Below are 24,892 nucleotides of genomic sequence, written 5' to 3'. Positions count from 1 at the left end.
TTTGATGTCACTTTTTTGTAAACGAATATTCGTTTTGGCGGGTTAAATTAAATTTAAAAACGAGAATTTTATTACCCTGTAACTTCTCCTGTATGTCATGATGTTTCTTTGCATTGCTACAGTTACTCAGTCATGTTTTTGAACAACTCCAATCGATGAAAAAAATCCTGCTGATTTAATGAGGGAATAAGATTTTCAATAAACAGCTCTGCCGAGGGTATATATTTTCTCAGAGGGTTAGTTTTTACTCGATTTTACTTCCTTTTACTTAGTGGTAATAGTGTATCCTTCAACCCAAAGGATGTACACTTTTGAAAATTATACATGTATAGTATATTATGCATGAATAAGCTATAAAAATAAGACCGATCAGATGTTCCTTTAAAAGAATAGTTCACAAGTGTTAAAAATTTGCTCTTTTTGAAGAATGCATTTAAAAATAATAAACTTTTTGATCTATCGGACACCGTATAGCAATGTTGTACATGCATCATACCAATAGCAACTTTTTTTCATGCAAAAATACACATACGGTACATTATGGTACATAATAAAATTTACAAGAAAATCTATTAAATTCAAAATTAAGGAAATGGCAATTTTTTAAGGAAGATAAGACCTGGATTTATATCAGAATCAGATTTCTTTCCTAGCCCTAGATATTTTACTTTTCATGCAGGCAATGAAATAAAGTTTGAATTACAACAACCTTTAAAGATTTTATTCGCATACAGTTTAAAGTATTGTCGTCTTAGTGTAATATACGTAATTATGTATCTAAAGCATACGACATATGAAAATGTATTTCATAATTAACAAACAAGAATATGTTCTTTATAACAGTTCATAGGGACTTTGAGCTAGCTAGTCTGTTTAACTTTATTCACATTTATCAGTCTTTGGAATGAAATAGAGATGCTTCAATATCTAAATATCCTGTCAACTTAATCGATCAAACTTACAATCCGTTCATTTCTGGGTTCTGACTTTTGACCAAGAAATCAGTCAAATTTCTCCACATTATCTACAAGTTTCTTTCAACTGAAAAGATGGTACGTTGTGCCGATAAAATTCACATGAATCTTGATTACATGGTATTGATATTTTATTTGTTATGAAGAACACATGTTTTGTTTGCTTTTTTCGGGGTAAAAATTTGGCAAGCAGGTGGACATTATTGCACGGAAAAAATATTTTTGCAATTCAAAAATTTCACATAGGAAATTCTAAAATGCAATTAAAAATAAAATAAATGTTTTTGAATTGCTATCTTCCGCTGGGATCGAAATGAAATTTGAGATTTTCGGGGATAATTCTGATAAGTATATATTTATTCTAAATGTTTTTTCCACGATGTTATATTTGCGTGAGTCAGCATTTTTATGCAAATTATATGGTGCAAATGAATGATGATTTTAAATACTTAAGCTTTTTGTGCAAGTGCACCAATACGTTCATCTGAAAAAAAAATTCATACGTACAATTGGTTTTATTTGACATGGGCATTACTGCTGTGGGTCTAAAGAAAGAACACATGTTTTTGTCAGAATATTTTGCAAAATAAAATACAGTGTATCATAATAAATTTCACTTTAAGCGTCAGGACAGGCACTGGTCATTATTTCTGTCTTTTCACGATTTTCTACTGCAATATATCAATGGCCAATCAATAGCAAGTCAAATATAAAAGATTTAAGCAAACGAGTATGTTTCTTTGTGCATTTTATTTTTTTTCTCTCTCTCTCTCTCACTTTTCATATGAACCACAATATACTTTCTCCTGAAGAAAAATGCATAATTTAATCGTGCATGTTTCTCCACACTGTGATGGAGCATTCTGTCGGTAGATATGATAGCATTCCGTCAATATATGTTATAGTATTCCGTCATTAATGTTCAGACAGATGCAACTCTGAGAGAATGTTCAATATCCTTCCGCGATTTTTTTTATGAATTTTTAAAAATCTTTATTCTTTTCAATTTCGCTTTGACTGAGCACATCCATCATTGATTTCAATCCTTTGATAAAACATCTTTTTCCTAGATATGATTTACGTAACGATGGTTATCTTCATCAACTTCTCGAACATTGATGAAAAGGAAATTATTCGGACTTTTTTTAAAGCATGCGAACGTGATTCATTCATTCTTTTTTTTTTTCTTAATTTTTGACGTGTTGTTCAAACTGATGTAAGATATGATGATTTTTTGCTTTGTTTTATAAACATTTGTCAGAGGTTTAACTTTTTTTTTTCATAGTTTGTTTAAACTTGACTCAGTCTGTGTATCATTTTTAGAAATAGATGTTCATAGCATATTTTTGCTTTTCCTATTGCTGGTATAAGATATTTGGCTTAAATTGTTCTATAAAAATGTTTTTAATAAACATGAACATGCTAACAATGCCATTAAAGCTTCTTCTGAAACACCTGATATAATTATAACAGATCACATTTCCCCACAGTTATTGGAAACAGGTATTTCCTTGTCCTTTTAGATCATTTCAGCTACTTTGTACTGTTTTATTCACCTTTCACAAACCATGTATATGGTATACATTTATAAACCCCAAAATCCTCTGTATTTACATCACTAACAAATATTTTCAAAAAAAAAAAAAAAAAAAAAAAAAAAAAAAATTAAAGTCGTGAATGCATAAGAAATGTACCAGATAAACTCTATCAGTTTTATTTCATATCGTAAAAAAGACAATGTGTCAGAAATCACTTTAAAAGTTATTTACATATATATTACATCTGTGCTGTACATACATTTTCGCGTCAAAATGCTTACTAAATTGCCAGCTGCCCATTTAAAGATTAATTAATGTCATAGTAATGATGAAAATGATGATATATAACACTTCAAACTTCCAAAGCTAAACAGAAAAAATGGAGAGTTCCTTATGGGCCTGAAGTGTACAAAGCCTCGAACATGACTTGCACGGTTACAAATTTAGCTTTTGTGTTCGAAGTTTTTCGAAGAATGCGTTATTGACAAAATGATTTCGATTAGGAAAATACACATTAAATTAAACCTTCCGCTTCCCCTTACATAATTGGATCGCGACTGTGAACACTCTAGTATGAGCTGAAGCCCCTTCCGTCTTTGAGTGTTGATTCAGCGATAATAATCAGTGTTGCATGTTTTGTGTCAAAGAAATCAGAATTTGTGTCCGAAATGTTACAAAGTAATGCATCAATATTCGATATTACATGGGTTGATTTCACATAAAAAGAAGTCGTTGTAATTCACTCAAGACGAAAGAGACAGGAAATAATCGTCTTGTATAATTCAGGCATCATTTTGCCTTGCCACGTTGTGATGCTCAAAACGTTTTTGCAATGGCGAAACTTCTATTTAAATATGTCTTTGCGCTACAGTACCGGTGCACTGTTGAAGACACTGAAGGTAGACCAGTTTGCCATTCAGGATTGGACGTTCACAAGTTTAAAAAAATATTCTAATCACTAAATTTATTAAGTCGTCTCGTGTTTTACAGAGGACGCTCCGGTGGTGAAATTCCAGTCATCATTCCAGACGATGTGTTGGGACTAATGCTCTCAACAATCAGAGACAAACAGTCTAAACTAGATACGTTTCCGCCTTGAGGCTGTTGTTGCGCCTGCGCAGATGTTTGTTGGTGATGGTCGTAACCTAAGGAGTGAAATGCAATAATAATAGAATATGATTTTCAACATAAAGATAAAATATATGTTCAACTGTTCTCTCTTGAACAATATACAAATACACAATTGCAATAAACATGATAAATGATTATTATTATTATATTATGATTATCATATTCAGCTTCTGTCTTATTGTTAAAACAATATTCCATTTTTTTTTTATCAAGATTAAGAGAATACCGTAACTCTGATTATTTTGATAATGCATTAAACGTATAGAGTCTTGTATTCACAATAAAATTCGGAATAAGTAATATTTGTTGTTCAATAATTAATATAAATAGAAGTTACGGTGTGCAACGATGCTATCATCAAAATCACTTTGAGGTGGTGGTCTTGGTTATTTTTCTAAATTTTTATTTTTAACCTTTTTTATATAGATTACTTTCCGCTGTGGAAACAATGAAGATTAAATAAAAGTGTTTTATCCACTTTGAGCGACCCATTGAAATAACTTTTGTCCTGATTAAACTTAAAATTTGACAAGTGTTTAGCTAACATAAGGAGAATATGATTTCCGTAGATTTATAATATCATAGTTTTATTCAAACAGATGAAAACATACATAATGGAAAACAAAAACAGTTGTACAATATTACTCCTGGTTTTGAGAGCTTGAATAATATAAATTTGCATGATCTCCATAAATCTGTATATCTTCTATCACATTCTACCTATGGGTTTTTGGTATTGTAGCGAATTTTTAATGAATGAACCAAAGACATTTTTAAGCAGTCTTCATGTATTTTTAATATATTTTATTAAGAATTTTCCTTATCGTCAGATTTGTAAAATGAAGTATCTTTTATAAACATTAAATATTCAAACTTTTGAAATAACGAATTTAATTTTATATGTAATTTTACATATGCAAACAAATCATACAAGGTGGAATTGTGATATGCAGTCTTGGTATATGCCATATTGTTTTGTACCATAACGTTTTTGCTTAAGCATTAACAAATTAACTTGATCCATTGCATTATCAGAACTTAGCAGTTTGAAGGATAACTCCATTTTCAAGAATGTAAAAGACAGAAGGAAGAGAAAGAAAATATATCAGTATAAACTGATTTATAACGAAGTTTGTCAGTGGGGCAGAGATATTAATCAGAGACAACGTCTAATAATGGTTGAGCGCAGACCAGTTCTGACAATGTACGACCCAATGTATGATAACTCTTAAAGAACAAAACTGATTAAGCTTCGGCTCCTAGCACGCCGAAATTAAGGAACAATTTGTCTTTTGACGCCGTTAAAAAGAGTGATGTAAAATGCCAAGGGTATGAATTGTGACTTCAAAGGAAGAAGCCGTTATTTGCTAATGCTTAACAATGAATGGAATTATAGCATAAACTAGCATAGTATATAACCTTGGTATACCCCTCCGAGTCACTAAATACTAAACTTCAACTGGATCTGAAAACGATAGTGTCGTCTAAAAAAAAAAATTGAAAACCATTTTCGATTCAGGCACTTTTGATTTGACAGATGAACCAGGTTTTAAGAAGGCTGGGTAGCCAACCGAAATTAGATTTCACCTAAATATGTGTGGTCAACCGAAATTACCCAACAGAGTCACCTAATTATAGGAAATGAATATAGTATATTATATTTTTCTGGCCAATAACTATTTTTTAGTGAAGAGAAAAACGAACACATATTCCAGTTGTAATATTTAATGCAGTTTCCTATATTTTTATACAAAGCTCTTCTTGAAAAGTTTAAAAATAGGCATGACAATGCTGTTCTCTTAGGTAATTTATGTTGCAGACGCTTGAATTATTTTAATCTATTTATTTATTTATTTTTTGGTCGTTACATGTTCCTTCAGTCAAGAGTTTCAACATTGCTTTAAATAATAATAAAGAAATATTTACTAACCGTTTCCGTGTGGATAGCTGCCATGGACCTCCGCTAAATGATGGAGTTTATCGAAGTACTGAGGACTATTCACCGTCTGTAAAGAAACGATATTCAAAGCTTAATCAATTTGTAAAAATACCATCATGACACAGAAAAGTTACTTATCAAATATTTATTAATTAAAATATATGAATACAAATGAATTCAGATTTTTTTTTATTTTTTTAATTATTTTGTATTCTCTTAGATTTACAGTTCTTGGCTTTTTAATGTTTTTTTTTTAATTAATTTTATTTTAAAATTTAAATCTTAATAACTTTTTAATATAACTTTTACAATTACTTTTGTGTTGGCAATAGTGGGTTTTCCAAAGCACTTGTAGCAATAAAACCTTCTTGTAATTTTGTTCCGATCATAATGGGTGAAAGAGCATTGTGAAGATAATGTAGCCTTTGTCTCCCCTTGGCTTCAATAAGTAAGCATCACTTTAGAATTTCCGATAAACCAAGGGTTAGGGACTATTTTAAAACTCATTTTAATCCGTATACCATACAGTTCCAAAGAACAGACCTCAAATATATCAGTTTATTTACATCTGTTATGACATTGAGGATTAAGCAATCTATGAATTTAAACGATCACTTAAATCATTGAAATTATTTTTGTTTTAATTGCGAGTTATATGAAAAACGACAGGTGTTTGAAGTTTAATGAAGGGCGCCATCATAGAATTGTTTAACGAGTTAAGCCAGATATTGGTACATCCACTAGCTTTGCTCTAATCCTTATTGTTTAACTTCCCTGAATGTCAATTATGTATATACATAGGTTAATGTCCTGAAAGCAAAAACCAAACACAGTTCTTAAAAAATTAATAAAGAGTTCGAATCACTAAACATACTAAAACCTGTTGCTTTTCTTCCTATATATTTGATTTACAAATAAAATATGGAACATATCATTAGTCAATTAACTATTAATGGTGAAATGGTGATTCAGCGATCAAAATATTTTATTCTGTTGAATATCTGAAAAAGGATTTTTGAAAATAATCACTATCATTCATAATGCATTATAAATTTATATGTTTATCATAATTCCTACCGGGAGTTAAATCTGATTGTTAAATGTATATTTCTTACGATGAATGAATTACCAATCCCTCATTAGAGCATATTCTGGTAAAATTCACTTTTAATCTATAATATTTCAATAAAGATTTTACTCCGATAGATGAAAATATAGATCAAAATTCAGAAGAAGAATTAAATCAGATATCAGCTTCATTACATTGCTCAATAATCTGTTTCACTCCTATAATAGAAATTCTCTTCAGAAATATATATACGTATGTTGATAAATAAATTCTTAAAATAATCACTAAATTTCGATATAAAAGTTTTATATGAATTTTTAACCAACGAAGCTTTCGTATCCACAAACAAAAAGCAACACATTTTGTGAATTGAATTCAATTTATTCGTGAGTAATTAATTATAGAGGGGACGAAATTCCGTGGCTTACACTTATACGTTGATCAATATGTAAATTTGTCAAAAGCTACCAAGCCCTTTTTTATCTAAGGTAAGTTCTCTCTAGATTATCGATCACCCAAAAACAATGGAATTGAAGTTTAACGAAAATTTACAATAACATGCAAGAAATCTCTGATTGTAAACTGTTGATAATGTAAAATGAGAGTTTTTGATTTTTTTTCTTAAATTCACTTAGGTACTTGTTTATCAAATGCTACAAAAAAGATTATTATAAAATTTTTAAAATTATTGTGTAAATTTTAAATTACTAGGTGGGCATGATGGGTACTAATAATGTTCAATTAAGATCTTTTAAATTTGGTTTAACTTTTGAATGCTGTGACACTGTTAAGAAATAATAGTAATAATGATGATGATGTGTAACAATATTTTCAATCATGTATTTTTTTACGTTCATTCTCTCTCTCTCTCTCTCTCTCTCTCTCTGTATTTTGCTTAATTACACCATGTACTGGTCATTCTAATGAGCCATGTAGTAGACCTAAGGGGCGTAAATGTAAATTTCACATTCCATATCTCAATTTTTATCAATTTCACCTACACAACGGAATCAAAATTTGCTACATGTCACAAATTAATTATATGTGCCCGATAAACACTCAAACGTTATTGAAAATCGCAAATATTTTTCTTGAATTTCAATTTTAAAAAATGGATTTCTGGCATATAGTATCCATATGATAAGTATTATACAGTTATTTAATGTCTGATCAATCAAAAGACCAGAATAATTTTCTCAGGGTGCTGGGAAAAGCTCATGATCAGTGTATTCTATTGCCCGAGGCCAACGGCCGGAGGTAATAGAACACATTGAACTGTTCTCAGTACCAGAAATATTCTGGTCTATTGACTGATCAGACATTCAGACATTAAATGACTGTTTTATTACCTAATATTTAACTGAGTATGGGCACTGCCGGTCAATTAGGTCGCCGGTCCGAAATTTTCAAACTATTGACCGGTGGTCCAATAGATCACTCTGAAGTTCTTTAAATATAGTTCAGATGAATAAATATACGGAGAAAATAGTTAAAAATATACATATTTAATAAAGCAACAAAATCAGTTGTATTATGTAATAAACCTTTTTAAACTCTTTCATTCGTATAATACTATTGAATGCCCCACTGTTCTATCTATAAGATCAAATTTAAAGAAAATGCATCTTCGGGATATGTCTTCGCGGGTATGTTTCTCGTTCATTTAAACTGACATGGGTATTTTTTTCCCTTATGAGTCAATGCTGTTGAGATTCGGACAATTTGCAAAATTTAAAACCTCAGATCTCAGGCGGCAAGAGGGAGTTTTAGTTAATTTAATATACAGTTTTGAGATCTTGTAAACCATAGCTTTTTATGGAAGCTACAATGAAAATAAGAATGAGGACAACAGCATTGACAGAAATTCACTCAGGTATGTATAGGATAAAGACAGGTTTCATAAAGCGTAAAATCGTCGTTCAGCAAGTTTCATGACGTCTTTCGAAAATGATATTCATGAAATCTTGGATTGCAACATACATATGCAATGTATGTATATCGACATACACGTCAAACTTAAAGATTATCTCTTTCAAGAGCAGGTAATGAACCAGCACCATATTATTTTTTCTCACATCAAATTGTTAAAAATATAGATTAAGGAGATTGGGTGTATCTTTCTTTTGTATAAAAACGAGGAAAAAAACTGCAGGGACCACTCGAGGCTAATTCAAAGATGTAACTAGTAGAAAAAAGTCATAATAAAGGGAAGAACATGATAATTTGTAGAATAAGGAAATTGGCGTGGGAATGCAGGAAATGCTTCTACATTGTCCTATCTACTGTTGTTATACATGTGTCCTTAACATGAACCGGGTGGGTGTCACAAACAAATATCAACAAGTGCAAATTTCCTTTAATCTATTTCTGTACAACAAGTTAAACAAAGACTCTGAACGTCTAATTTTTAAGTATGAGGGTTTTCCAGAAGATCTCTACATCCCAAAACTAAGATTTCTACAAACATACCTATCTCTATTCTCATAATAAAGATACAAACTTCATAATCAAGTCTTCGCAAGGCATATTTGCATTTGACTGTAGAAAGAAACATATTTCAAGCATCTCTAAGCATTTTTCACCTTTTATGAAACACGTGTGCACCATAAATATGTGCATTTAATTCGTTTATCAGTGTGTAGAAATTTCGAATTATACACAATTCTAATGATGGGGTATGTGAATTGTTAGACTATGATGCGTGTTCCAGTGTAAAATAAACATTCTTATTAATGTTAAATTGATAGAAAACGTGGTCCAATATATTGGAAACATTCAAGTATATACATGTTACATGCAGTACAAAATTGCAAGATACACCAATTTAACCTAATGATTGAACCTCAATTAACCCTGATAAAAATGGACCTCAAGTGTATTTTTGTCAAATTTTAGACAATTTTTCTTCCGCACTTCCTCGAGTTTAATTTAAACAAAAATTACACGAAATTTTGATATATTGGGTTCTAAACTCTATCATACATGAAGTCACTGATCATTTATATTTGCCAAAATTTTCGAAAGGTTTCCTCAATGATTCCCAATGAAGACAAAGGTCAAATGTATAGTACAATATTATTCATAGAGCATGTTTTCTATTGTTCACACATGTGCGTTAGATAATGTGCTAGTTTGTACAATATTTCACTTCCGTTTCATCAAGGACTAAGAGAATAAAACATATGAGAAAGCCTTATTTATAACTTGAAATAAAAATATCTATCTTTATGGGATCTCAGTAGTTATCGCAGAGAAGCTCCGATTATAATCTTAAAGAAGCAAAGATTTATCAGATTTCGGAATCGTTAACGTCGGTCGCATATGGTTTTTCAATATATGTTCTCGAGTCTGTGAGTTTTTGGGACCGTCCCGTTCGTCTTTTTCCTGTTTGTAAATCTAATCAATCTGCAGGGAGCATTGGTAATTTTCATCAGCTATGGCTAGATTTGTTGTATCCTATCATGTTATCCAATTTAAACATGTTTCTGGTCAAATATTATTGCAATTTGGTGTTAAATGAGAAATATCTCCGACGTGGCTAGGGAACTTCAAATTCGCTTTGTTGCTGCATCCTTGGCAACATTTTGGCACAAATCTTGACATAATGCTAACTATGTTTATCTGCCGAGAGACGACATTGATGAAGAAATTTAGAATGATTTAATGAGAATATTTTATCTAGAGTTCATCGAACCGCCAGTCCTATATCTCAATGAAGTGCTATCTAAATCGGCCTTTGATAGGGCTTTTATTAATTAGATGAAAGCTCTGACCCGAAAGAATTTTTTGTTTGATGTAGGTCATATATGAGGGGTATATAAAATTCAATTATAGAGTAGAAATAGATTTAATGTTTTTCCGATTTTCCAAGATAACATTCCCAAAAAATCTTAATTTAATCAGCGGGAAGTCGGTAAAGCCGTGTCTACAGTGCCTATGTTTCTATTGATTCTTTATTTCTCTGTTATATGTTTGTTTGTTTGTTTTTTTTTTAGTTTATGTGTTATATCATGCGTATGTGTGTGTATGTTTTTGTTTGTTTTTTGTTCTAATTGTTTTATTATTATTATTTTTTCTTATTTTTGTTTTGGTTTTATTCTTTTGCTTTTGTTTTTCTTTTTCTTTGCACAAACAGATTGACATAAAACACTTTCTTCATTTCTTAATACCAATAGAAAAAGATATTTATTTATCTCTCTTTTTTTCAAATGATATACATTTCTTTTAATGCGTATTGTCATTCGAGAAAAGGAAAATTAATACAATTTGACACTGACCGATGAATTTAAACCGTGGCAAGTAAAGATTTTGATAAATCAGGAGAATTGAGTCTCAGAATTCGAAGCGCCCGCTGCGGTTTCCCCACAGGATTTGATTAGTGGCAATTGTGGTCATTAAAAATCGACTGTGTCTAATTCCCTCTAATCAGGGGCAATGTTGACAGAAGAGGCTCAGACTCGGGGTTGTCCCTGATAACTAGAGTCTTCCATCTGATTTATACAATTTGTAAAAAATACTTTCTACTGCTTTTGCTTCAAAAGAATCCCGTAATATACTGTATGACTAAGTTTAAAAATAAATGAATATAATGCTAATTTCTTTTGTCTTTAAATTTATTTTTAATTTAATTCATTTATTTAAGCTGAATATTGTGCGTTGCCATGACGTCATCGTCATTCTTAGAATCATTCAGCATTATCAGTCCCTGCTATTTTTTTTTTTTTTGGATAAAAAGAACAATTAAGATATAACAATGCCCAAAAGTAACTTCGAAGATCTTTGAAATAGCTCTATATTTTGTCAACGGAATAGTTCAAAAAGCTTTAAATCAAAATTGAAAATTTGGAGAGAATAAAAATGATATAAAAAATTTCTGCTTAAAAATCCCAGTTCATTAATCAAGCCGCATGCGTGATGGCGTTTTGTCACGATTTGATGTTGAGCAGATATTGGTTTTGTTTGCCAGCGCTAACAAGTGTCAAAACCTTGAAGATGTTTCTTATATACGACATAAATCAAGCTAATTTAAAACAAATATTTTCACGATGTTACTCCTTAATAGTAACAGTGAAACCGAGACGAATCCGTGTCGATTTCAAGACAACCACGTGTGTTCCTTTGCACAGCAGTCGCTTTTTCATTCGTCCATCGCCAGCAGTTAATTAATAAACTTCTAATTTGCTCCGTCATTGATTAATAGCTAGTTTTCTTTCGTCCGAACAGACGTATTTATTTTCTTACTTCATTAAATTCGGTGCACTTCATAAATTCAGGAATGAAGTCTGAAATGCCTTATTTTTATTTCGGCATGGGGTGCATATATTGTTTCCAATTATTCGGTTGTTCAGCGATACAGTTATTGCTAAAATAACAAATTATGGTCTTCATTTTCTTATCAAAAACATATCATTTTTTCTCTCCGAGAAGAATGATGATGATTTTAAGCTGTCAAATTCGAAAGAGGATATTCGACTTTTGACAGATTATTTCATCCTCCCTTCATTCATCTTTCCCCCTTTCTCTTAGTACTCAGTTTTTATATGGTAATTAGACATATTCTGCAGGAACCCATCTGCATGATTTATGCCTTTATAAAAGTTATAAATGAAAAAAATAACAATATATAAATATAAGATTAAATTCAATGAATATAAATTGGAGGGCGAATTAAAATACAAGTCTTCGGACAAAATTCCACTTGCTTGGGAGGTGTAATAAAATTCTTTTACAATTGTAACTTTTTAGAAGTAATTGGTGCATGTTTATGTACATTACGAGATACAATATAAAAGAAATATATCGTTAAAATTGGAAGACTAAAATCTGTTTATTTTCCCAAAAACAATATATGTCACCAAACAATAAACAAATTCAAGAAATGTATACACACTGTACTGCTTATCGAGGTTCACCAGAAATATAATATTAATCGCTTCTTATCGCACTTCAGAAAAGATTATCTACCAAAATAACAAAACATTATCTAAGCTGTTCTACAGGGCTCCTGGTTTTAAAGCTGGGAGAAGTTAATAGTCCGTTCGAGGGTTGTTTGACATTTACCGATAATTCTTTTGCAACCTTAAAACCTTTGATGTACACACGATACCTCTTTTTTTTTTTAAAGATTCGAAAAGAAAATCTTATGGCCTTGTCTAATATTTTTAGTAAAAATGTGTCTTTGAGTTAAAGAAATCAACATCGATGTACAAAAATAAATTTTGTTTTTAAAAGGCCGAAATTCAATCAAGATCTCAGAAATAAATATTGATGAACAGCTTTATTAAATATTTGTATATTTAGATTAAAAAAACAAATCTAAATTTGATTATTTTAAAATTCGGTATTTTGTTGTCTTTTAGCACAATTCATTTTATTTGTTTTGGTAGTACACTGAGGGAAATAGCAAAAATGTCTTCTTTTTTTTTAAATTTATCAAAATAAAAAAAGAAAGAAAGAAAGAAAAGACTTACCATATAATCTGAACTGCCACTGGTCGAGCCTGTATCGTTGACATGGTCGTCATTCCGAGGAATCCTATTACCGTGTAATAATTCTTCTAGACTCTCTATATATTCTATGGCGTTCCGTAAAATTTCTACCTTCGGAAGTCTCTGATTAGGGTTTGGACACGTCCTTCGTTTTAGTGTTTCAAACGCTTCGTTGACTTTCCGGAGTCGTCTTCTTTCCCGGAGTGTAGCTGCCTTTCGTCGATCGATAGTAACAGTCTTTCTTTTACAAGCCTTACAAGCCCAGAGTAGACACCTTCGATTTGGTCCGTGAAATCCTGGCGCTAAAACATGAGGTACATGGTCGTCTCCGTCATCGGATCCAAGACTGTCCCTGTCAATGGAATCCTCTTTTTCTGGGGAACCACACTCAGAAGAATGTTTTTCATTGAATTTTTCAAACGATTCACCTTTTATCAGTTTAACTTCACATTCAATCTCAGTTTCGGTTTTGGCATCCTTCATTTCAGAATATTGCCGCTGATCTTTCGAACGCGAACAGACTTCGGATTTTACGTTTGGTGGGTCAGAAGAAGGTTGCAAAGGGGTGAAAAATGTCCTTGAAGGAATATTTGTAGATTGGTAAGAATACATCTCAGTGCCGTAGGGACGTTCGAAATGGCGGTGAAATGTTACGTTGTTTGTAGCGTAGTAATCGGGGTTCCCCGGTGAATTGGTATAAGATAAATCCGTCAATTGACGCCCCTCTGGCATTTCGCCTGCTACTAGCGGATGTCCAGCGTAGCTCTGGTGGCTTGGTTCATAACGGCAACTCCGATAATCCGCCATCATCATCATCTTGATAAAGGAGCACGTGCTGAGCTATCGTCTGCTTTTTCAATTTAATATGTTTATGATGAAAAATTTGTAGTAAAACTGAAGTAAATTCGCACGAAGAGTATTAAAACTCTAATAAATCAACAAAGGTATCCCCTTGGTTTCAAATCAATCAAGGGACTTTTAACGCAACTCACCAAATTCCTCCTAAATATCTGCTTGGCGAAAGTTTTTGGTTTCAGAATTGTTGCTTTGAAAAATTCTAATTGCCAGTTGTAATTTTTTACTGGGCGAATTTTTGCAGGCAACGCTTAGCATTAAATGCCTAAATGATTCCAGAAACCATTAGCAAAGACCATTTTCACTTTTAGCAAGTTTTCATATGTCATCAAGTCGTGTTCTAAAATTTTCTAAACTCGATAAGAAAATAAATTTCACACGTGGAAAATATTTTCAAATTAATTAACTGTCAAACTCCACCATCCGCACAGCTAGAAGCAAATATGTCTGAGAGACCAGCGTGAAAGCAATGTCTCGGTAGCGTTTTTAAAAAATAATGGCAGGGATAACAAGAAATTGTAATATTTATAACAAGCCTCGTTACGTGAGAAACTTTTTAGGTTTTTGGATTCTATATCTCTTCGAAAGCACTACATATAATTAGCTTTCAGCCAATCAACACCCTTGTAGACAAACGATGAATTTGCTTCCGCATTCAAACCTCCCCCTTTGACGCCTTTTCATGCATTTAGCAATATGACAGAGAGAGGAAAAGGTCACTTAAGAGGTCAAATGTTAAAATGAAAGTAAAAACATATGTGCAATGAATGTAATATGAGGGGAGACGATCCCTCTCGTAGTACGACTTACTGAATAAAAATATTAAGTGATTCAAGTGGGCTTTCAATTTTCCATTTACAAAAGGTTTCATAAGAGACCTACATTCATTGGCACTTAAAAAACTCGTGTATGACTTCCGATTCTCGATAGTATTTAAAAGAAAAGTGCAAAGGATATCCTTTCTCTCCATGAAAACAAAAGATATTCTCTACAACGTATTTTTAAAAACATAATTAAGAATATTGTATTGAAAGAGTACATTATGAAGCATAAAAAATTCAAAGTAAGAGACTACTGACATCTTTCTTTTTAGTGCATTTTCTCATAGAGCTAAGTACGCCACAGTGCACGTGCATATTCCTTAAAATCGATTACCCCTCGAGTGTCCACTTCTGAAAACATGAATGTGTTTTTGGCTGGTGAGAACAGCAAAGCAAGCTGAACGTAGGAGGTTTGTTAAACTCTAAATTACAGTACCTTCCCATAATGAATATTTCAAGTACAAATCAAAGGCGAAGCGACCAGGAGAAGAACTGGGATCGCAAACTGTCTCTGAGTGAGTAGGTTTTCTTTGAAGTTTTTTGAGAAATTGACGGTCTACCTCTCCCAGTACACGTCAAAAGAGACATAATAATGAAACTCCAAAATAAAAACAATAATTCCATTATGTACGATAAATTAGAAAAGCTTCAAGTCCACGAGAAACATGTAAGAAAGAAGTGTTTATACATAAGAAAATTACAATTTAATTTTGGGTATTAGTTTTTCGTACATGGAATACAAATTCGTTCCATAATGGTTATTCATTCGAATAATTAATGTCATGGTTATGATTTTAATTTGGACGAGGAACACTTTTCAGCTCTTTTAAAAGAGCCTTTGTTAACTTGTATTGTATAATGATTAAACGTATCTTAATTATTATAATATCTTTCCATTATATATATATATATGTATATATGTGTCTGCTCTCCAATGACTATTTTTTTTAAGTAACATGTAAAAACATCTGGTTGAACACTACTACTTACTTATTACAGTCTACATAAGTACATCTACAAATGTACATGAGTTTGCACATTTACAATTCTTATTATGCTCTGCAAATAATGTGGTGAATATGAACATGCAGATGATCCCCTTTTTTGGAATTTTTATTATTTGTTTCTTTTTGTACGTTTGGATTTTGTTTTATTTTGTTTTATTTATTTTTTTTTCTTTATCTTAAAATGTTGAATATGAATTCTTCATCGTACATTTTTGGAAAGAAAAACCAGGATGTTATTACTATTTTCATTTTTTATGGGAGTTGAGGCTCACACTAAGTAAAGAAAAGGAAAGTAAATTTAAGATAGCAATTTTCGATTCGGATAGAATTGTACAAAGATTTTGTATATGATAACCTCACACATTTCAACTGTAAGTGAAATTTGATGCATTTTAATTTACATATAGGAAAAACTGATTACATGCATGCTATTAACTTTTTTGAAATACTTAGCTATACTTAGCTATTGACCAGAGAAATGAAATTAAATAATCATAATTGAGTACTTATTCTCTTTGTCCTCCTAAACACGAGTAGAAAGGGAGAATAATAAGATAATACACTGTTAATATTTTGAATATTCATAATCGTTCTGCAGCGAGTGTTGACTTCAAATGTTTTAATGTTTTTAAGTTCTCTGAATCTCACATTTTTACAATTTCTATTTTCTTATTGCTCTTCGACAAAATTTTTCTCAGTGTTATTGAAAATATTAATTTCATATTATTTTTTTTATATATAATTTGCTGAAAAGTGACAAAAAAGACATCATTTTACAAAACTACGTCCTGAAAGTTTATAACAAAGTTTTGAACATTTAACGTAAAGTCTATTTACAGATTGGCATTTTATTCAATTTCCTTTATAAATTATATTCTCAGAAGAATATACCCAGAATACCTGGGAAAAATCAGAAAGCAAAGGTCAACATTGAATAAAATTTAGTCGGCTAAACCATGATGTGACGATATCTATATAAATCCGTGTAAATATTATAGGATTAGTGACAATGATTGTGTGTATTGTTCTAGTCATTTCTGGGGGGACATGACACAAAAAACAGGTGTTTAACATTCGTTTCCTAGTAAATATTACAAAGTTAGAATATGTAATAATGTTTTGTACGTAAATAATTAAACAGGAAAACCTATAGGAAATTGAATACTCAGTTTTCAATTATGGTGAAAGAAAGGGATAAATATGGAAGCCTTGAAGGTTTACCTCGACAAGGAAACGTTAATGATGAACCGAGAAGAGAAAGATAATTATATATAATTTTCTTACTTTGTTCATTTACGTACTAAATGCAGTCAAAAGTGATCACAAAATATGATATCCGAATCTCAGACCTTCAAAGTAATAAGTTTGGTGAAAAGGTGCCAAATCCTCCACTGGTATAATAAAACAAAAGTAATGTCTCTTGAAAGTGAAGACGCAAAATATCCGAAAAGTGCTAAATGTATCTTAATCGTAATAACTACGAACTTACCCTTTTGACCTACTAAATCTATTGTTATATGTCTTTTGCTTTCTATGGCAGTTAATTCCATTTCACAGTTCGTTAGCAGGGAAATTACAAATAGGCAACGAGCGTAGAACCTTACACAAACCCAGAAGATTTGAGTAGAAATTTATACAGCAACAGATACTGGAAAATGATATATTCAACGCCTCATAGACAGAATAATAAGCATTTTAAATGTAGGCTTTGGGAGAATCATCTGCTTTTTAGATTTCGTCATTTGACAATTGAGTGCGATTTCACAAAGCATGAACTGACAACTTATTTCAGTCAGACTTTAGACAAGCGGCTACAGAAAGGTATCCAAGCGAGGGATCCGGCTCATGTAAGGTTTTATAATTGGTCATATATCCAGATAAAAATCTTTTTTAGAGAAACATTTATATAGCCACACATAAAGAATCAAAATCTGACAAGAAAAGTAATCTGATGAGAGGTTTTTAACATCAAAACTTTTCAAGCGGCGATATCTGTGATTTCTTTGAAAATGATTACGACCTTTACATATTTGAAGTTCTACTTTGTAGCCGAGTCTTAAAGTTTTGGAAATAATGCGAATACCGAAATCTGGGAGTTGCATTGCTGTCTTAAAATATTTGTTTATATAAAAGAGATCCTATCTTGGTTTGTATATTAGGTATGTACTTTACAACTCCGATATCTGGGTCTGATACACGTTTTATTTAGTCTTATATGCATGCTTTGTAAGCGCATCATATACAAAGATTTGTCAAGAAATTTAATTTCGAGCGTACTATGATAAGAAAAATATACAAAGAAGATCCTCCTAAGCTGTTCATTGAAATCACGAGCTATATGAGACTGTCTTTGATGTAACGTGCGCCATTTTGGAGTCAATCCTTTTAAAATTACAGTTACTCTGTAAAACAAAAACATCTTTTTATTAACCCGAATTAAAGTTAGTTCACTTTTTAAACCTGAGCTATAGTTAGTTCAGTGAAAAAGATGTCAGGAAGAATGTATATCTGTTCAAAATTATATATATATATGTATGAAAAAAATATTGCTGGGTTTTTAAGTAATAACGTAATTGTAAGTAAATGGAAAAAATATCTACATATAAAACCGTCTTGTAAACATAGTTTTGAAGACACTAAACATCTTTTACACAGGTTAACTTTGTGAAAATATTTGGAGGAAAATAAGTTTAAACTGGGGTTTTGAAAACACCTGGAAAATATTGATGCTTGGATTTTACAATGAAATCGATACTAAAACAACTAGATTGAATAATTTATAGTCATTGATATAGCTGACGTTTTTCATACATATATTAAGCCATTATGTCTACGGATTTTTCCTTAGCCCGATCATGACAAGAAACACATGGCGGGTGTGACCGATCGACAGGGGATGCCTACTCCTCCATGGCACCTGATCCATCTCTGATATGTTTAAAAATCCGTATTTGCTCTGCTCCTAATTCATATCGTTCCATTGGACTTTTGGATAACTGTTCGTTATCTTAATATTTCACGTATCAAGTTTTAATAAAAAGGAAAAAAGAAAAATTTAGAAGAAATTGTAAAAGAGTACTCGGATCACCGACGCATCATCATGGTGTCATGTGACTTGAACAAGTATACGAAAGCTATTTTTAATATAAGTATTTTCTTCTATAATCTGATAATCAAATGAAGTTCGAGAACATGGTGAGGGCAATTAATTTCTGTGAATAAATTTTCAGTTAATTACTCTCATGTATTTTAACATCCCTAAAAACCAATATGCTTGAATTTTGACTCACCTACATACACGTGTGTATTAATAAAGGCTTTATCAAGTGTTAACACTTCAAATATTAGAAAGAATTTACACCTAGTGAATAAAGTTTCGTCGAATATAACGAATACATGTACAGTTTCTGAATCTGAGAGAAAAAAACACTTGCAGGTTATAGCAAACTCACAATCACGAAACCATTAAGTTATAAAGCATTAAATGGAATTGTTTGGTAAAATGATCCTTTTTAGACTATTTAGTTAAATCTTCTGAAAACGAAGCGTATATAGGATATTGCATTAAATCGTATGCATCACTTCAGAATGTCTTCCTCATGGTCCCATCTTTCTTTTATTGAGTCCTAGACCAAAAATTTATGGCTAAAATAAGGATCTTTTGGGTACTTTTTTGACCACACAGCCTCTTTAATTAACTGCGTACATGTATATCATTCACTCATGTAACTGTTTTACCTGAAAGCTTAATATACATTTTTCCATGTTTGGAAGCGTCGATTAGGTATCTGTTGTAACCAAAGGAGATAGGTGAAGAAGGCGTGCAGAATGCCTATACAGTAAAACTCGTTTAGTACGAACACGGATATAGCGAATGTACGGATATAGCGAATTTTTATGAAATCCCCGGCAAACTTCTTAACAATTTTTACGGATATAACTAATTCGGACTTAGCGAATTTACGGATAGAGCGAACTTATTTTGTGTCCCCTAGAACTTAAAAATAACAACATTAACATCTTTTATAGCGAATTTCCAAAGATCTCAATTTTTAATATATTGAACTGTCATTATTTTTGTAAGTATTTTAACTTGAAATTCAATTCATGCGAAAAATTTTGAACTCCAAGGTAACTTTGGTTAATACTTCCAAAAAATACATTTGGTGGTCCTACTTGAAGGGAAAAAAAATCAATATTGCGAAATCGCTATACTTTAACAAATTCGTTATACGGATATGTAGAATTACGCATATAGCGAAGTACATGTAATTCCGCAGGTCGCTAAGACTTCGCCAAAGCCGAGTTTTTTTTTTGTTTTTTGTTTTTTGTTTGTTTTTTTTTTTTTGTAGCTTCAGATATGTAAAAATCGTATTCAATTTGTCAATTTAATTTTTTTTAGAGTGAAGTTCTAGTTATTGAAATTTATGAAATTATGATAGACAAGAAAAATTTTCTCGGCAAAAATTATTCTGTTATTAAAAGATAATGTGGTACATGTATGCGTGAGGTTCGAACAATTATAGCAATATAAAAACCCGAGGATCATTTTTGTTTGAGACTAACGCGCTTACCACTACACTACACAGCTCCTGAGGAATAGTGCCATGTTTGTGATATGACCCTTGACTAAATGGACTCCAAGTATTTCTCGGATTGATTGATTGATTGTATGTTGTTGTTTTACGTCCCAATCGAGAATTTTTCACTCATATAGAGACGTCACCATATACCGGTGAAGGGCTTCAAATTTTGACCTTTACTCGACACTCAGGGTCATTGAGCATGAGGGATTTTTATCGTGCCAACGCCTGCCGTGACACGGGGCCTCGGTTTTTAAGGTCTCATCCGAAGGACCCGCAACTTTCAATTCAAAGTGCCAAGCGCATGGCGAAGGAACAGTTGCTACCTATTTTTTATCGACTTAGTTCTGTCGCGGCCGAGATTCGAACTCACGACCTTCCGATCACGGAGCGAGCGCTCTACTGACTGAGTACCGTGAACGGTTATTTCTCGGAAAATGCGAATGTTGTGTCATAAAAGTTTATTTTTAAGGTATATTAGGTCTTTGTTCCATGTTTTCTGTTAACCAAAAAGTTTTTTTACACAAACTTTGGGGATAAACTGTCAAAGAATGGAGCAAAGACCCACTCATATCGAAAAATTGTGTTGTAATATGAGAAAATGATCCTTTTTGTCCTCTTTAGATGTGTATGCTATTTAATAGGCAAATAATTTAAATCTATGTGAGATTTTAGGTAATTTTGGAGATTTTACATAAAATGTACTTTAATGTTAGATGAAATATCAAAGAAAATTTTATTATAATTGAGATTTAATTTTTCACTTTCATGTTCGTCGCACTATAGGCACTTCGCTCGCCTTGTTCTCTTGTTCTTCTAATTGAGCATACTTTAAAAAAGAAAGAAAAAATGTTTTCAATAAACCTTTTAAGGGTAAACAAATTTTGCAAATCATATAATATATGATAAATGAAAATAAAACTACTGGAAATGCCTTCATCTTATAGACTCCACTTTTTCAAGATTGTGAAGATACTTTATGTTCAAGGCAATTTCATGCATACAACGACATCTTGATCTACGAGTTTTACAAAGAATATCACATGCATATGCAATAAATAATTGAAGTATAAATCCAGAGTGGATTTTGCTTTAACCTCGGTCATAAATGAAAAGAATGAAATTGAAATATATACTTATTGAAATATATATGACGTATAAGGTACCTGTACATAAGATCGCAGGATATTCAACAGGTATCTTCAATTAATAAGAATGAGTGTCCTTTCCAGAGACACTTGACCCTGCGTTGAAGAGTTTAAGTGATATATAAATTATCTTTGTTTTCTAACTGAATATATATATATATATATATATATATATATATATATATATATATATATATATATATATATATATATATATATATATATATATATATATATATATATATTAAACAAATATATATATATATATATATATATATATATATATATATATATATATATATATATATATATATATATATATATATATATATTATATGATAATATGAAAGTAATACTTATTATGTAACTGGTCGTTATCTCTGATATCTTATTAACAATCTCCTAGTTCTTGAAGATCCGGAATATTTCAGGGAAAATCAACACATTTAGCAGAAAAAATAAACAAATTGATAAAGCAGAGGAATCAGAAATTAAATCGGGAGGTAAATAACCATTGCTGTCAATTCAAGGTTTTTTTGGAGAGAGAAAAATGATTTTTCAAACAGTTTGTCGCTAATTACGTCATTTTGTTTCTTTTATTCTTTTAACATGTCTATCAGTTTTCCAGCAAAGCATCAAATATATACTGCATTATACAATGCTAAAACAAAACAAGTGTTAAAGAAGTCAAGAAATTGGATGCTGTTGAATTATTTGTAAATGAATTTATTTTTATATTTGCAAGATAAATTTCCAATAAAGTAGTATTGCCAGCGAAAAGGTCTCGGAAGATGTACAAATGTTTTAAGCTGAAAATTTTCTATGCATGTTAACAATATATATCAGAATATAAATATGTCAATACGTGAACCTTTTAGTAAATGTGACAAAATTATGATTTCACTGAAATATTTTAAAATTATAATATATAGACTGCATCAATATAATATGTCAAAATATTTATGAGGTAATACAAATGAAAATAATGTTATATGTAGAAAAGAATAAGACCCGGATTTATACAGTTATTTGATTTTATCGTCTTATTTCCAAAAATAAGCTCAATCTCTATTCAACAAAAGTGTCTTATCCTCTGAAACACAAATGAATACTCGTACCAATATCATTGATAATCTGGTCTGCATTTATTTTTGCTTCCAAATGATACAACTGCACAACTTTGATTTTATGATATTCGTGTGAATGTACCATTTGAACACAATCATACTGCTAGCTGATTACATTAAAAAAAGGCCCACAACCTTTTTTCGGTCTGTTATATTTGTTCTTTATATTGTATCTTCTTTAAAGATTAAACATAACAGTGTAGAAACTGCATATTGCTTGCTAATTGTTGCAATGGGAAGTTACATGCTTATTCTAAAATTCAAATACATTTTACTGCTAACTCGGCTTTGAACAAGAAATAATCAATCAATCGATATTTTAAAATTCACTGATTTATATGTACATTGCTTTATCCCATAAAAAACACAGGTTAAAGAATTCCATCGTGAATTCTTCTTCTCTACTAAAACAATAATTTTGCTTTCGTTTTCTGATTCGCTATCAATCAAAACATATCATTCAAGATAGGTGTTTGCTAAAGAATTTATACACTTCATTTCTTATACAAAACATGTTAAATCTGACATTTTATTTATTCGGAGTCTTTGACGAACACGTACCAGGTGTGATAATGCAATGATTCGATCAACACAATTCCTTCACGATTCACAAATTATGGCTTGTTGATTGAATTTGTTCATTCTATCGAATCAAAAATTCTCGATTTCTATCAAGCCCATTCACCAGGAGACATTTTTAATCTATGATCCAATGCATATACATGGCTTAAAACATTATTTGAGAAAATGGACATAAGAAAGTATCCCTAAACAATATATTCTTGTGAAGAAGGAAGAATTGGTAACTATCTCTACTAAAAATAATTGCATCACAATCGCAGGGAGATTACCAGTACAAATCTATAAAAAAAACTTTCAAAATATCATCTGTATTTCATTTATTATCTTAGATCATAAAAGTCTGCATATGATGTAAATATTATCACCATTTTATATCAGTCGCCGCTAATTTTTGGTTTTACGTTACAATTTCATACTTAACATGCTTGCGGGAAATGAGTCAATTAGAAATCGAACCACGTGGGCTGCAGATGTACACACACACATCAGAAGCTCTGGGTCGTTAACTCCAAATTTTTATCTCTTTTTTATTCGTGGAAGTCTTAAATTTGTCACACCTTTTAGTGTAAAGGTCGTGTTGTGTTAGGACAATTCAGTGAGTACATTTTAAAGATTTGCACTACGATGTTGTTTTGATGATCTTAAAAGTCATTATCCTAGGATCGACACTTAATTTTGGAGAAAAATAAGAATATTCATTTTGTGAAGGGGTGTGCAACATCAGGAATTAATTTGTTAATTACTTAACGTTCAAAATTTATAGAGGAATTAAAATATATTAAGAAAATATTGTACTACATAAATCAGCAGTAATTGGAAACTTAGGTTATGGTAGCATATTTCTGTTTTAGTTGAATCATGTTCTGAATTGTACAAAAATCTAGTGACATTCAAATGCTCAAAGATCGGTCACGGTAGCCTAATGGTGGGGCGTTCGCTTCGTGATGGAGAGGCCCAGGTTGAATTCTCGTTTGCCGCGCCGCGTCAGACCTAAGACGTAAACATTGGTAGTGACTGTTCCTTCGCCAAGCGCCCGGGACTAGAAGTGAAAGTCACTGGTCTTTCGGATGAGACTTTAAAAACCGAGGCATTGGCCCGATAAAGAACCCTCACTGCTCAATGACACTGAGTGCCGAGTTTAGGACTAAAATTGAAGCCCCTCACCGGTATAAGGTGACGTCTCTATATGAGTGAAAAATTCTGGAATGAGACGTAAAACAACATACAATCAATCAAGCTCAATGAAATTAACGCACAACACAAAAAAGCAGAGATGAAAATATCAGTAGATCCAAAAGGTGTTGGAAAAAAGTATCAGTAATCATAAAAAGTACTTGTCGCAAAAGTGAGCAAAATATGAATTTGAATGAAAACAAAATGTGTTTGTGAAACGTATGGCATGCTGTATGACAGCCCGTGCGAGGGTTAAAGTTTCTCTAGTGCAAATCAAACTCCACGATCAAGAGATAAAAAATATTGGTACCCATAGAAAGGTCTTGTCACAAGGAATATACATTTGAAATATGAAAGCCCTAGCGCCAATAACTTCAAAAGTTATGTCCAAGGTTTAAGTTTTTCAAGAGTAGGTCGAACTCCAAAGTCAAGGATAAAAGACCAAAACTAATAGTAC

General features: G+C 31.5%; 1 protein-coding gene across 1 annotated transcript; it reads right to left on the bottom strand.

The window, feature by feature from the left end:
* Positions 1 to 2,705: 2,705 nt before the first annotated feature.
* Positions 2,706 to 14,534, bottom strand: LOC133185991 (uncharacterized). Its single transcript, XM_061321274.1, has 3 exons — positions 13,122 to 14,534; positions 5,574 to 5,649; positions 2,706 to 3,657 (listed from the first exon to the last, which is right to left on the bottom strand). Exons 1-3 carry the CDS (start codon positions 13,953 to 13,955, stop codon positions 3,497 to 3,499), a joined length of 1,071 nt encoding a protein of 356 aa, XP_061177258.1. The 5' UTR covers positions 13,956 to 14,534; the 3' UTR covers positions 2,706 to 3,496.
* Positions 14,535 to 24,892: the final 10,358 nt, after the last annotated feature.

This window comes from Saccostrea echinata, unplaced genomic scaffold (assembly GCF_033153115.1).
Source record: "Saccostrea echinata isolate AGI-Se365-2 ecotype Australia unplaced genomic scaffold, CSIRO_AGI_Sech_v1 ptg000012l, whole genome shotgun sequence".
In the NCBI taxonomy this organism is placed as follows: domain Eukaryota; kingdom Metazoa; phylum Mollusca; class Bivalvia; order Ostreida; family Ostreidae; genus Saccostrea; species Saccostrea echinata.
This window is presented reverse-complemented; position numbering and strand designations above follow the sequence as displayed.

What these genes read in the sequence shown, in the direction of transcription:
- LOC133185991 (XM_061321274.1), bottom strand. Translation starts at nt 13,955, where the DNA reads ATGATGATGATGGCGGATTATCGGAGTTGCCGTTATGAACCAAGCCAC. An exon ending in GTGGCAGTTCAGATTATATG is followed by an intron (nt 5,650 to 13,121) that starts GTAAGTCTTTTC and finishes GTTTCTTTACAG; the next exon opens with ACGGTGAATAGTCCTCAGTA. An exon ending in CAGCTATCCACACGGAAACG is followed by an intron (nt 3,658 to 5,573) that starts GTTAGTAAATAT and finishes TTCACTCCTTAG; the next exon opens with GTTACGACCATCACCAACAA.